The 15,065-nt window shown below is 43.4% G+C and overlaps 1 protein-coding gene across 2 annotated transcripts in view; it reads left to right on the top strand.

The window, feature by feature from the left end:
• The window catches only part of OLFM2 (olfactomedin 2), a 503,318-nt gene that overhangs the window by 422,526 nt on the left and 65,727 nt on the right, over positions 1-15,065 (top strand). For both annotated transcript variants that reach the window (XM_077470164.1, XM_077470165.1), the window contains exon 4: positions 4,243-4,462. In XM_077470164.1, coding sequence (XP_077326290.1) covers positions 4,243-4,462 — 220 coding nt within the window. The remainder of the gene's footprint in view (positions 1-4,242; positions 4,463-15,065) is intronic.

A 15,065-nucleotide genomic window follows, 5' to 3' on the forward strand; every position in this document is an offset into this window, starting at 1 on the left:
TTGAGGGGTAAAAGATTTGTGCTAAGAGGGGTTATTTTATCGGAGAGGGTTTGCTCTGGTAGCTTATAGTTTTGTGCAACATGCTCATACCAGTGTTGTGGTCAGTTGTTGACAACCTTTTGGCCATGTACAGCAGTGTATATCAGGGGTCTCCAAACTTTCTAAACAAAGGGCCAGGTTATTGTCCTTCAGATTTTAGGGGACAGGACTGTGGCCAGCAGGAGTGGAAATGTTCCTGCCATCAGCAGGAGTAAACGTCATCTCATTTGGTATTAAAGGGATAGTGCCCAAATTTTGGTATCATTGGGAGGAATAAGGCCCCATTGTTCGTGTCAGTGGGAAAAATGGTGCCCCATTGTTGATGTAAGTTGGTCGAAAAGTGTCTCATATCAGTGCGAGGAATAGTGCCCCAAGGTCCAGATAAAGGCCAGCAAAGAGCCGCATCCAGCTCCTGAGCTGCAGTTTGGAGACCACTGGTGTATATGGAGAAGAACCAAGTGAGATATCACTCATAGTAAAGTCAATCACAGCTTTGGAGTGGAGTACTCTCCCCACTTAGGCATTCGCCCTAGATGGAGAATGAAAACCTGTAAGAGTTTAAATACTTTATTTTTTGGAGTTTTCAGTTTTTGAGTTGCAGGGAAGATCGTTTTATTGTCACACTTTTTTTCAGACAAACTATAGTACTTGAATTTTGGCAGCACATGAAGTATTCCCACTGTGAAAACACCCACAACCAGTGACAAGTCTAGTGGAGCATTGTAAATCCAATCTCGTCACACGCTAGAAAGCCGCTTGCTGTTTATTGGGATTTTCATTCCTTTAAATCGGTTTCATTTGCTTGGTTTTCATCTTAATAAATGTCCCATGACGAAAAAAAAGTCCAAAGGAATTGTCTTCTGTTGCTTCAGTATGTGTTTAGTCTTCCTATCTGTTCTGCTGTCTGCGCCATATAGTGGATTTTTATTACTCATATCGATCTGTTGAATCTGTCCTTCTCATATATTCTGAGTGCCGATACATCCTGCATCACAGCACATTGTATTTACAGGCTAAATGACGCTGTGAGCTTCACAACAAATCCCTGGTTACTCAGATAGCTTGTCATGCTGTAGAGGCTGGAAATTATTTTTTGCTGTCTATAAGCTGTAAATATACAACTCCTGGCATACATCATCGGCAAACAATATTTACAGTCATGCAGTAACGGGAGGTCTGTTTTTTTGAGTAAAAGGTAAAAAATGAATGTAACACTATAACCTAAAAAGTGTTTAAAGCTGAACTCCAGGCAAATTCCTGAATATATACACTATATTGTCAAAAGTGTTGGGATGACTGCATTTACACGCATATGAACTTTAATGGCATCCCAGTCTTAGTCCGTAGGGTTTACTATTGAGTTGGCCCACCCTTTGTAGCTATAACAGCTTCAACTCTTCTGGGAAGGCTGTTCACAGGGTTTAGGAGTCTGTCTATTGGAATGTTTGACCATTCTTCCAGAAGGGCAATTAAGAAGTCAGGTACTGATGCTGGAAGAAGTTCTGGCTCACAGACTCCACTCTACTTCGTCCCAAAGTTGTTCTATTGGGTTGAGGTCAGGACTCTTTACAGGCCAGTCAAGTTCTTCCACCCCAAACCCACTCATCCATGTCTTTATGGACCTTGCTTTGTGCACTTGTGTGCAATCATGTTGGAACAGGAAGGGTCCATCCCCAAACTTTTTCCACAAAGTTGGGAGCATGAAATTGTCCAAAATGTTTTGGTATGCTGACGCCTTAAGATTTGCCTTTACTGGAACTAAGGGGCCAAGTCCAACCCCTGGAAAAAATACCCCACACAAAAATCCCCCCTCCACAAAATGACTTGGACCAGTGCACACACAAGGTCCATAAAGACATGCATGAGCGAGTTTGGGGTGTAGGAACTTGACCTGACCTCAACCTAATAGAATGCCTTTGGGATCAATTAGAGCAGAGATTGCAAGCCAGGCCTTCTCATTCAACATCACTGCCTGACCTCGCAAATTACGCTTCTGGAAAAATGGTCAAACATTCCCATAGACACACTTCTAAACCTTTTGGACAGCCTTCCCAGAAGAGTTGAATCTGTTATTGCTGCAAGGGGTGGGCCAGCTTAATAAGTTCATGTGCATGTAAAGGCAGGCGCCCCAATACTTTTGAAAATATAGTGTACATGAAATATAGATACATGAGCTGCTTTACCTGCCAAAGAACTATTATTATTTTTGTTCACCTGGTGCTCCGGGAGAGAGCAGAGTGACAGAGAGATGTGGTCATTAGTGAGCTGCTCCTTTTTTTACTGTCTAGTCACAGGGTGGCATGAACACTCCCCCAGAGCTCAGTGCCATTAAGAATTAATGGCATTGCTGCATGTCTGCTAAAGGACAGCATGTGCATGTCAGGAGAGACCGTAATTTCATGTGCTTTCCCGGCATTCACAAAGTATGAACATAGGCTTACAGATCTCCTCCCCACCCCTACCCTGTGACTGGACAGTGAAAGAAGGAGCAGCACACTAATGAGCTCATCTCTCAGTCACTCTGCTCTCTATTCTTATCAGCATGTTCCATGCACTGAAGCACATCTCGTTCATTTATATGCTGCTTCTCATTCCTCTCTTTGAGCTCTGCTGTACAGACCATACAGTAGACTGCAAGAGATGGATACAAACTCAAGTTCAGGTATGAAGGCTGGGTTTACAACTGAGCATAGTGGGAATTTGCTTTCCCATTTGTGTTTTTTATGTGCATTTTGGAGTGTTTCCACTCATCGCGGAGAGGTAGGTCCATTCAAACATGTTTTAGTATGTTTGTACAGTGTTTTTTGCTGGTCTGTGCTGTATATGGGGTTTTGACTTCTTGCCATACCAATATTAAAGCCCAAATCCTGGCTATTAACATACACTCTCAGTCCTTTCCCTACCCCTCCTGCCACCCCTCCCCGCACTTACCTTGTAAAATGTAAAGCATAATTTTAAATGTATTTTGTGCAGTCACATGACAAGGCCTGTCACTTTTTATCTAAAGAGTTGAGTGGTGGGTGGGCTTCAGCACTGCATAGAATGGTGTTTGGACATTGCCATGTTGTGGTATGTGAATGCCTTTCAATGCAATCTTACATAGTGAGCCCAGGGTCCCTGATGACACTGAACTCTGGGGGGGGGGGGGGGGGGTGTTCATGACAACCTGAGCTCAAAGGAAGGGGTTGGGTGATGCTAAGTACAGGGACAGGAGGAGGTAGTTGAAGAGATCAGCACTGATGTAGTGATTTTACAAGTTTTCAAAAAAGGGATACATTAAAAAATACCAGAGTTGGGCATTGGAACTAATGCTCACATATACTTACCTCCACTTCAGTGGTGCGATTTTTGTGAGCTCCATCATTGGTGCCAACAACTTCTCCCTGGGTTCTTCTGGATGCCAGATCTTGATTGGCCAACTGGGATGACCTAACTCTTTCTGATGCTCATGGGATCTTACTCATTTTGGCACCAAGGCGGGCCGAGAATGTACACATATGCAGCTCAAGAAGATGGTGAACAGGCAGTTAATTCTGCTTTAGTGGTTTTCCAAAACATATGCATTCAAGGAATGCCAAAAAGGATAACTGTCATAATTGCTTCTGCTCTCAACCAAACTGTCAAACCATCAAATGACTGGTGTTTTAACTGGTCACCTGTGTGGCACCATGGCCACTGCAGATCAAACAGACTAAGATGGCATCTTCCTTGGCAGTTTAAGACAGGAGGGTTTAGTTCCACTTTAATCCCTGCCCCTCCTGTTGGTAAACCCCACCTTTTATCACTCAACTGTCCAATGGAAGAGCCCCATAGACAGAAGAGGCTCTTGCATTTGATGATGGCGTGGCACTTTGTGTGATGTGGCATAATGATGGGAGGGGTGGTAAAAATAATCTTCATTTGGAAAAAAGTTGAGTCCCTATGTACAGCCTGGGCCAGGAATCCAAGAGGTTCGATGTGGATGCAGTGATTGTTTTTGTTTTTAAGACAAACCCAAGTACTAACAGCTACCACAAAGTGTCTTCACTTCAGTTCAATAGTTACCTTAGGCCCTTTTTAGGTCGGACCAGGATTACGTTAAGACATTATCTCAATATCCTCACTGACTCATGTTACTAGTATTCTATTTTTATAATTATATCCAGCTAGTCAGCTTCATGGCATTTAAAGTAAACTGAAGTGATCTTATGCATTTTTTTGCAGGAGCTAAAGGATAAAATGAAACAGCTGTTACCTCTGATCCCTGTTCTTGACCAGTACAAGTCAGACACCAAGATGATTGTCCAGTTAAAAGAGGAGGTGAGGAACCTCTCCAATGTTCTACTACTGATCCAAGAGGAGATGGGAGCTTATGACTACGAAGAACTGCAACAACGAGTCATGATTCTAGAGGCCCGCTTACATGCCTGCATGCAGAAGTTGGGTATGTATAGCTGTTAGTTATATCACTTACAGGTTCTTTGCTATGAGTAGGCATTTTACATTAAAATAACCCCCAAAAAATAATGATAAAATGTTTGTACTGTATAAATATTTCACGTTTTACTTTTTCACTTTTTACTTCAGTTTAAATAGATATGCAGACACACATTGTACTAACAGCCTCTACTTCCATAGTCTTTAATCAACTTATTATTATTATACAGGATTTATATAGAGCCAAAAGTTATTGCAGCACTTTACAACACTTTCCTGTTACATCAGCTGTGCAAGGTGTGACGTAAGGATGATGTCAGACCCCTACACTTCTCACCAACTCGTGACAAAGGCCCGGCCAATCTAACATCGCGCTGCCACTTGTGTAACAATGCCACTCTCAGCTGTGCCCTGCACAAAGATTTTCTAGCTCTCGGGAACCTCAACCAGTAATTAACCCTTTAACTGCTACCACTGACTTTTACTGAAGAGTCGGAACTTCCCCAATATTAGCAATAACAATTATGAAAAAAAAACGTACATACACGCGCACTGTCACAACAGACAGGTATATTCAGAGATTTATCATATAGAGTGGCGCTCTTCAAGAGACAGGGATTCTTTTAGTTCGCATGAAATGCTTTAGAGACAATTTCAACGCTTTTATAAATAGGGTTTAATAATGAAAATGTCAAAGTGGTGCAAATAAAATATTTACGGAAAAAAGGGTGTTGCAAAGAAATAAAGAGACAATAAAACGACAGAGAAACAAAAAAGCACTGGAAACGGTGAATCCTTGCAAATCCTGGTTTCAGAAGAGTCCACCGAATAAGTAAAAATGGTACAGTGGCCCTCATGATTCCTGTTACGTGTTCCTTGGTTTGATATTAACCAGAGCTGTCAAACTGTTCTGGCATTCCCTTTTTCGCTGGGATCAAAGGGGTGTTGATAGAGGCCATCTGACCAATTAAGCATCTGAGGAGTGGCCATCATGTTTATGACTGTATCATGGCCCTCCTCATACCTCCCAACTTTTTGAGATGGGAATGAGGGACACCTATCAGCTAAAGTATGCAGGCAAAGGACACGCCCCTTGTCACGCCCCCTTGAAAGTGAATTGTACAAGTAAATAAGATTGATTAAACCCACGAGTGTTTTTTTTTTACCACTACTATTCCTTTATATTGGCTTTTGGAATTTACAAATGCAGCAATTTAGAAATCAGATGAAAGGTTTTTCTCTGGAAAACACCTTTTGATAGCTAAAAAGTGTATTTTATATACATCTATATAGATCAGACCAAAATGAGGGACAAATGAGGAGGAATGAGGGACAGAGGGACATTGGTCCAAATCAGGGACAGTCCCTCAAAATCAGGGACAGTTGGGCGTTATGCTCCCTTACACAGTTTTATAATAATAATAACATCTTCCAATATGTGCAGGTTGCAGTTTAGAAACTGCTAACTTATTTTTCAGTATTCATTTTTATGTCCGGTGATACCAAACATGGAGTATATCAGATGGGTCTGTCACCCAGGAGGTAGGAGACTGCTATTGCCCCTTCTGTATGCTCTAGCTTAGTCGTGCATGACCTCACATAGTTTGGTATGATATTCCCCATTCAAATATATACTTAATATTAATGTGTTGTGGTCCTGTCTGGTTTTATAAATTTTGTGTGGATTTTGTTAAATTGTAAATTGGGCAGGGGGTTTCCGAGAGGTCGCTTAAAGCTTGGCTGCTTTTTACGATTCTATTAGTTCTAGGTAGACATTTTATGGCATGCTATGTATTCCTAATGGATTTGATTGCCCTACAAACCATGGCTGACAGAAATTAAGGATTCTGTTATAGTTTTACGATAGGTCACTTCCAATCCCCTCCGGAAAGTGATAAGCTGTAGGAGATGATTGCTAGCGGACTGTGCCAGATCTCCAACCTCAGTGGAGATAACAGGTCCTTTGAAATGTGAGCTAAATTAAAAGGTTATGGAGGTGCATTCCTAGCTATTTTCTGCTGCAATATGTAACTGTTCTACAAACCCGTCATGACCGACCTATGATTCTTGAACAACATGGCCTCCAGACACAGCTTTTAGTGTGTCCAGTACATGATATCATTACACAAGGCATCTACACAGGACGGTGTAGTCCAGTACACACTAGATGTAAAACGAATAATTAGCCGTCAATAACAGAGGTGGTCTAAAACTGTTGTCCCCAACCTTTTTGGCATTAGGGACTGGTTTTGTGGTTTTGGGATGATTCTAGCACGTTACATTTATTGTGCACTTAATTTCTATTATTATTACATTATAATATATAATGAAATAATTATACCACTCACCATAATGCAGAATCGGTGGGAGCCCTGAGCTTGAGCTCAACTAGACGGTCCCATCTGGGGGTGATGGGATGCACCAGATGCAGCTTTACAACTAAAGACTGGCGTCTGCTCCCCTCGCGGCCATGCATGCCGCTGTTCAGCCCGCCAACACAGTTACAGGATCTGGTATACACAAGCTTTACATCTCTTGCTACTACCTTTTCCCCTTCCTGGTTGGCTCTCATCGGAGACTGTGAAGTTACATTGGGCTTCTGCATACTGTTTTCCACAAACTCCAGATGTAAGAATGCTGATTTTATTAAATGATTTACTTTACAGTCTAACTTGACCATCTGTGTCATAAATATCAGTGCCATAAGTCCTTCGTGTTGTCATCCTAACCAACAATAAATTTATAATCCTCATAACGCTTGAAGCATATCTATTTCTCCATGTTATCTCAGAAAGAAATTCTTTAACCACTTCACCTCCGGAAGATTTACCCCCTTTCTGACCAGGACATTTTTTTTGCGATATGGCACTGCGTTAATTTAACTGCCAATTACGCGGTCATGCGATGTTGTACCCAAAAAAAAGTACGTCCTTTTTCCCCACAAATAGAGCTTTCTTTGGTGGTATTTGATGACTTTTTTTTTTTTTTTTGCACTATATACAACAAGGAATGACAATTTTGAAAAACAAAAAAAATATTTTTCACTTTCTGCTCTAAAACCTATCCAATAAAAAAATATAAAAAAAGATCTAATTTCTTCATAAATTTAGGCCAATATGTATTCTGCTACATATTTTTTTAGTAATTTTTTTTTTTAAAAAGCGTGTATTGATTGGTTTACACAAAAGTTATAGCATCTACAAACTATAAGGCCCCTTTCACACTGGGGCGGTGCGGCCGTCGGCGGTAAAGTGCCGCTATTTTTAGCGGCGCTTTACCGTCGTTTTAGCGGCGGTCTGCGGGCGCTAGCGGGGTGGTTTTAACCCCCGCTAGCTGCCGAAAAAGGGTTAAAACCGCCCGCATAGCGCCGCTGCAGCGGCGCTATGCCGGCGGTATTGCCGCGCTGTCCCATTGATTTCAATACACATTCAATGTGAATACACCGCTCCTTCACCGCTCCAAAGATGCGGCTAGCAGGACTTTTTTCACTGTCCTGCCAGCGCACCGCTCCAGTGTGAAAGCCCTCCGGCTTTCACACTGGAGTGAAAGGGGCCGGGTTTTTTCAGGCGCTACACAGGCGCTATTTTATATAACGCCTGAATACCGCCTGAATACTGCCCCAGTGTGAAAGCAGCCTAAGATATATTTATGGAATTTTTTATTTTTTTTTACTAGTTATGGCAGCGCTCAACGCTCAGCGGGATTGCGATATTGCAGTGGTCAAATCTGACACTTTTTTGGGAACCAGTAACACTAATACAGTGATCAGTGCTAAAAATATGCACTGTCACTGTACAAATAACACAAATAACTTAAATGTGTGGCTAAAATGTGTTTCCTAACTGTGGGGGGGGGGGTGCTTTTACTAGTGGAAGGCATGGATCGGTGTTCCTGCTTTACAGGAACACAGGATCTGTGCCTTCTGTACTGACAGAGCGGCAGTCTGCCTTGTTTACATAGGCAGACTACCATTTTGCCTGTGTACAGAATGATCAGCAGGTGCCAGAGAATAGCGGACCTGTGGGACCCACTGTGTGGAACCACAGGGTGCCCAGTAGCAATAAATGTGCTGTAGGGCGGCCAGCAAGCAGTTAAAATGCACAGACAGCATGAATTTCAATTTTCAGCAGATTCAATTCTTAAAAAAGAGTGTCAAAATTAATTCTTAATTTTATATATATTTTATAAATATTTTATATTTACTTTTCATTTTGGATAGAGTAAAGGAGGGTTAAAACCCAGGCAGTTTTTTATTTTCTTTTGCTATCTGTGTCCCATTGTGAAGATTTACCTTCACTTTCTGTCCCATAACCAAAACAGGAAGTAAAAAGAAATCCCTGCAAGTTAAGGGAATCCCTTGGGCCCCTTAAGGTCCCCAGAACTAGTTTCCCAATGGAAGATTTCCCCTCTATTACTTTTCTGGGGACAACACAATTTGGGATTTTCTTTTACATTCACTTTCAATGATAATGGTAAACACGATAAATAGAGAAGGAGAATCTCAATAAAAACCTGGCAAGGGGTTCTAATCCCTCTCCACTCATTCCGAAATTAAGGGGACTGGCTGATTTTCGAAATTTTGAATATATGGCTATTCCTGCTTGATAGAAGTTGCTATTATTATTATACAGGATTTATATAAGGGTGATCTAACAATAAAATGTTGTCTAATGAGATGTTGGAGAGTTTTCATTCAATCAACTGCTGCAGCCAATCGGCTGCAACGCTGATCAGTGTATTCTGACAGCGGAGCAGTCCCAAAGTCAGAATACAGTAGCACAGCGAAGAGGATTCCTTTATCCACCTCGTCTTGCAGCATGGATGGGTTAATCCATTTTTTTTTTTTTTTTTAGATCGGCCCACCAGCTGATCAAAAAAAAAATCTATCTATGGGCAACCATAGGCCTCTTACACACTGCCCATGTGTGTCAAATCCTGGAGTCTTTAACCACTACAGATCCGAGCTATTGCCAAATGACGGCATCAGCGCGGACCTACATTTCCGGGACTACGTCTATTGACGTCGTCCCGGATATGAGCGGCCTGCGCGCCCCCTGAGGGGCGCGCGCGGCGCGCTCTGTGATCGGCGAGTCCGTGAGACTCGCCTGATCACCGATCCGTGCAAGGGGTCGATCCCGACCCCTTATCACGTGATCAGCTGTCAGCCAATGACAGCTGATCATGTGATAGAACGGAGCCGGTAATCGGCTATTATTCCTCCTCGCGCTGACAGCGCGAGGAGAAAAAAAAAAGCCGATCACCGGCGGCCGTGATCGGGACATCAGTCCCGATCACGGCCATCAATACAAGGGACCACCTGCCACCTGCCAGTGCCCACCTGCCTCCCGCAGTGCCATCCTGAAGTAAAATAAAACGCAAAAGTAAGTGCCCCCCATCAGTGCCCCCGTCAGTGCCCATAGTGCCCACAGTGCCACCCACAGTGCCACCCACAGTGCCACCCCACAGTGCCACCCACAGTGCCACCCCACAGTGCCACCCAATCTGCCTCAAAGGTGCTGCACCCCAGTGCCGCCCATCAGTGCCCAGCAGTGCCGCCCATCAGTGCCGCCCATCAGTGCCCAGCAGTGCCACCTATCAGAGCCACCTATCAGTGCCACCTATCAGTGCCCATCAGTCCCATCTATCTGTGGTACCTATCAGTGCCCATCCGTGCCACCCATCCGTGCCACCCATCTGTGCCACCCATCCGTGCCATCTTATGTGCCCATCTTTGCCCATCAGTGCCGCCTTATCTGTGCCCATCGGTGCCGCCTTATCTGTGCCTATTAGTGCCGCCTTAACTATGCCTATCAGTGCCCACCAGTGCAGCCCATCAGTGCCCACCAATGCAGCTCATCAGTGCCCACCAATGCAGCCCATCAGTGCCCACCAATGCAGCCATCAGTGCCGCCTAATCAGCGCACTTCAATGAAGGAGAAAAATGACCCGTTTGCAAAATTTTATAACAAACTATTAAAACATGATTTTTTTTTGCATCTTTTTTTGTTTGTTTAGCAAAAAATAAAACTCCGAGCTGTAACTAAATACCACCAAAAGAAAGCTCTATTTGTGGGAAAAAAATGATAAAAATGTCATTTGGGTACAGTGTTGTATGCCCGCACAATTGTCATTCAAAGTGCATCAGCACTGAAAGCTGAAAATTGGTCTGGGACTGAGGGGGGTTTAAGTGCCCAGTAAGCAAGTGGTTAAAGCACTCTAATGGCAGAGATGCAGCATCCAGCCTGCTGCCAGCAGCCTGTCAAAGACTATGACAGGCTGAAATATGCAGAGGCTGGATGCTATACTGAGTAGTACTCACATTAGGCGTATTATGCATCCAGGGATATATGCCCAGCCAGCCTCTGCGTATTTCAGCCCGTAAATGTTTACAGCAGAGCTGGAAGCTGCAACAGTGCCCTGCATTTTAGGCTCATGGGCTAAACACCCATTGTGCATGTAGGCTTATATTTACCAAACTCCTATGTATTATTATGTAACAGAATTAATGCTTTCGTTACATAATAATACATTTTTTTATTTATTTATTTTTTATACAAGATCAATTTTGAATAACATAAAGGGAAGAGACCATAAAAAAAAATCACTAAGGCCTCTTTCACACTGATGTCCCGTTCAGGCCCGCCTGCCAGTTTTTCAGGCGGACATGAACGGGTGCTCCATAGGGCTCTATGGAGCGTCGGATGTCAGCGGTGACATGTCCGCTGACATCCGACCCGCTCCGATCCGAAAAAGTGTAACGGAGGAAAAAGCTATTTTTCCATCCGTCTGCGGATCGGATCGGATGACGACGGGCACTGCGGTCCGTCGTCATCCGATCTCCCATAGGGGAGAGCGGCGCTGTGACAGGTCCGTCCCTGCGCAGTGTGCAGAGACGGAACTGTCATCTCCCTGCTCAGCGGGGATCGGCGGAGTGATCCCCACTGAGCAAACGGATATCCACGGGGCGGATCAGAACTGATCCGCCCCGTGTGAAAGGACCCTAAGAGTGAATCAGACCAGGAATAACAGATCCAGTATGAAAGAAGTACAATTATGTGAAAAAAGCACTACAACAAAACAAACATATAAATCCTCAGAGGTCCACAGAGAACGGCCTTCTCTCCAACGTTTTATCACAAGGGAAAGTCTCAAAGATACAGTATCTCACAAAAGGGAGTACTCCCCTCACATTTTTGTAAATATTTTATTATATCTTTTCATGTGACAACACTGAAGAAATGACACTTTGCTACAATGTAAAGTAGTGAGTGTACAGCTTCTATAACAGTGTAAAATTGCTGTCCCCTCAAAATAACTCAACACACAGCCATTAATGTCTAAACTGCTGGCAACAAAAGTGAGTAACCCCTAAGTGAAAATGTCCAAATTGGGCCCAAAGTGTCAATATTTTGCATGGTCACCATTATTTTCCAGCACTGCCTTAACCCTCTTGGGCATGAAATTCACCAGAGCTTCACAGGTTGCCACTGGAGTCCTCTTTCACTCTATCACGGAGCTGGTGGATGTTAGAGACCTTGCGCTCCTCCACCTTCCATTTGAGGATGTCCTACAGATGCTCAATATGGTTTAGGTCTGGAGACATGCTTGGCCAGTCCATCACCTTTACCCTCAGCTTCTTTAGCAAGGCAGTGGTCATCTTGGAGGTGTGTTTGGGGTCGTTACCATGCTGGAATACTGCCCTGCCGCTCAGTCTCCAAAGGGAGGGGATCATGGTCTGGTTCATGTCACACTACCTGTTGGCTTTCAATGTTCCCTTAATGAACTGCAGCTCCCCAGTGCCAGCAGCACTCATGCAGCCCCAGACCATGACATTCCCATCACCAAGCTTGAGGGGACGGTAAATGTACACTGTCATACTACTACTACTACTACTGTCACACTACTTTACATTGTAGCACAGTGTCATTTTTTTAGCGTTGTCACATGAAAAGATATAATAAAATATTTACAAAAATGTGAGGTGTGTACTCACTTTTGTGAGATATTGAATGTGAATAGTCTGAGTTAGTGAAAGGGGACTAAGGAAAGAGGAGAGGCAGGAAGGAGGGCAAACCAGCCTCAAAATTTGCCATGTTATAAGGGTATAAAGCCATTGTCATGACTCTGCAGTGATGTTCTTGTCTGTTTGCTCACCTTTCTGTTGTGGTCAGCTTAGAGGCCAGTCGCTGTTCACCTGTAAGCTTAAGTAATCTTCCCTCAAGCATGGTCGCTTGGGGAGCCACCCACTCTCTCCCCCGTGGAGCAGCCCACCCACCCAATCATTTGCATTCTCTGGGGGGCAATTGCCCCGTTGCCCCCCCAACCCCCCCCCCCCCCCCCCGATTCACTCCTGCAACAGATAATTTTCGAAACTTGCAGAGTCTTTAAAGGGATAAAACTTGGGGAAATATAAATATATTTCAGAGATGTATAGCATTTTTTTTTGCCTTAACATATAGGCTCAATTTAATGATTCTCCAGCCATTTTAAAAATGGCTGATACAGCCCCATTGGCCATTTTATTTTTGACATTTTTGAAATATAAGTCACTTACTTCATAAGTAAAAGACAAAGACTAGGACTCTTCTAGCCTTCTGTCAAGCTAGTATATTTGATGTGCTTGTTTCATGGCTACTGTCAAACACTTGTTTATGTCCATGGTGACCACATTAAATTAACGTCAACTGGTACATACTTTCAAAAATAAAAAGCCAGCATTACGCTCTGCAAAGCCTTTTTTTTGGAAAGCAATTCAGACTTGGAAAAACATCAAATATTAATGTGATAAAAGTAGATTTTTTTTTATGTGCTACCCAGCTGGAAATGAACCCACTAGAGCAAGGTCTGAGTTAATTGGAAGGCAGAAAGTCAAACAATATGATTAGAACATTGGAGCATTTAAAAACCAGCTATCATAATTGGTTTTATAGATGAGCTCATTCCAGGGGTTACAGGTTACTGTTGACAGTGGCTAGGAAGGGTTGCTGCTTGTTTGATCGCATAGTCTCATAAAATGAAGCAAAAAGAATTATTCTCCAAAGTGGTATTTTTACAAGCTGTTGATGAAATGTTCTGCTTGGTGCTTCCTGCCCAACAATAACAACCGCAGCAATAATAAGGGGATTAGACATAAATCATATGTAAACAGTAATAACGAGTATAAATAGATATAAAATGGTAATATGCAATTCAATGTAAGTAAGGGGTTTCTATTGAAAAAGAAACCTTTTATGTCTATATGGCCCCAACAGCTAAGGGCATGAATGGTCTGCTCCAAGCAACTAGACATATTTGGGTCACAAATTCAGTGGCATTCTTTGAAGGTCTCCGATTTAAAGTCACTACTGCAAATAACAGAAAGATGTAGGCTTACAAAGAGGCTGCTGGAGATGGGGACCCCTCTATGTTATTATTACATAGAGATCTCTAAAGCAGAGCAGTGTTCGCTTACCAGTGGTTCATGGACCACTGATGGTCCACGAGAACATTTTGTTGGTCCCCAGGGGCTCTGCCGCAAATCACCATTGTGGCAGATGTATACTGCCCAATGTTTCCAGTGTTGTTCTCAATGTGAACTGACATCCCAATGCCTACTCTGTAGTTCCAGCTCCTGTGATCTCAGAGGGAAATCTCAGAGGGAGGCGCCAGGAGTAGTACAGAAGGTGAAGAAGGGGACTTCCAGTGGCAGCGCTGATCACAGACTGTGGGAGGGGACATGGATTCTATTGACTTTGAGTATGAAAAATCCATAACAAATTAACTGATTGTTTGATAAGGATGTATTAACCACTTGCCGCCCGCTATATAGCAGAATGACGGCAGCAAAGTGGTTGTGATATCTTGACTGGACATCATGTGATGTGATCAGGATATCACAGCCGGCGCGCGCCCGAAGGGGAACGCAGCACGGCGATCGGAGGTGCTGTGTGTCAGTCTAAAAAGCAACTCCGATCATGGTATGAAGACAGAGGCTTCTTACCACGTGATCAGCTGTGACCAATCACAGCTGATCACAGTATGAACCAGGGAGTGCCGGTAAAGGGCTTTCCTAGTTTCACCCTGACAGGAAGAGCCGATCAGTGGGGGGTTTGTGCTTATAATCAGCACATTAATTATCAGCACAGCCCCATCAAAAGGTGCCAATCAGTGCCCAACACCTGGCAGCCTGTCCCCATGATAAATGCCTGTTGATGCCCACAACAATGCCAATTGGTGCCCACAACAATGCCAATCAGTGCCCTAAAAGTACCAATCAGTGCCCCATCGGTAATGCCTGTCAGTAGCTCCTCGTCAGTGCTGCCTATCCAGTGCTGCCTATCAGTGCCTATCAGTGCCACCTAGTAGTGCCCATCAGTTTTTTTTTTAAATTGACTGTCTTTTTTCGTTTATGTCACACAAATTAAAAACCGTAGAGGTGATATCACTATTTATATTATTGTTAACGAATTTGGGAGTGTCACTATTTTTCGTTGTCTGTTGATTGGACAGTGAGGGATCAGCAGCACACTCATCATTCAGCAGCAGACAAAAATACAACCTTGTCAATGTCATAAAGCGGAGGTTTACCTCTAAGCCCTTGTACACATGGTCCATCGGACTGTTTCCATCGG

This window comes from Lithobates pipiens, unplaced genomic scaffold, assembly GCF_037356315.1.
Source record: "Lithobates pipiens isolate NorthernLeopardFrog02 unplaced genomic scaffold, aLitPip1_a1.2 Scaffold_8, whole genome shotgun sequence".
Taxonomy (NCBI): Eukaryota; Metazoa; Chordata; class Amphibia; order Anura; family Ranidae; genus Lithobates; species Lithobates pipiens.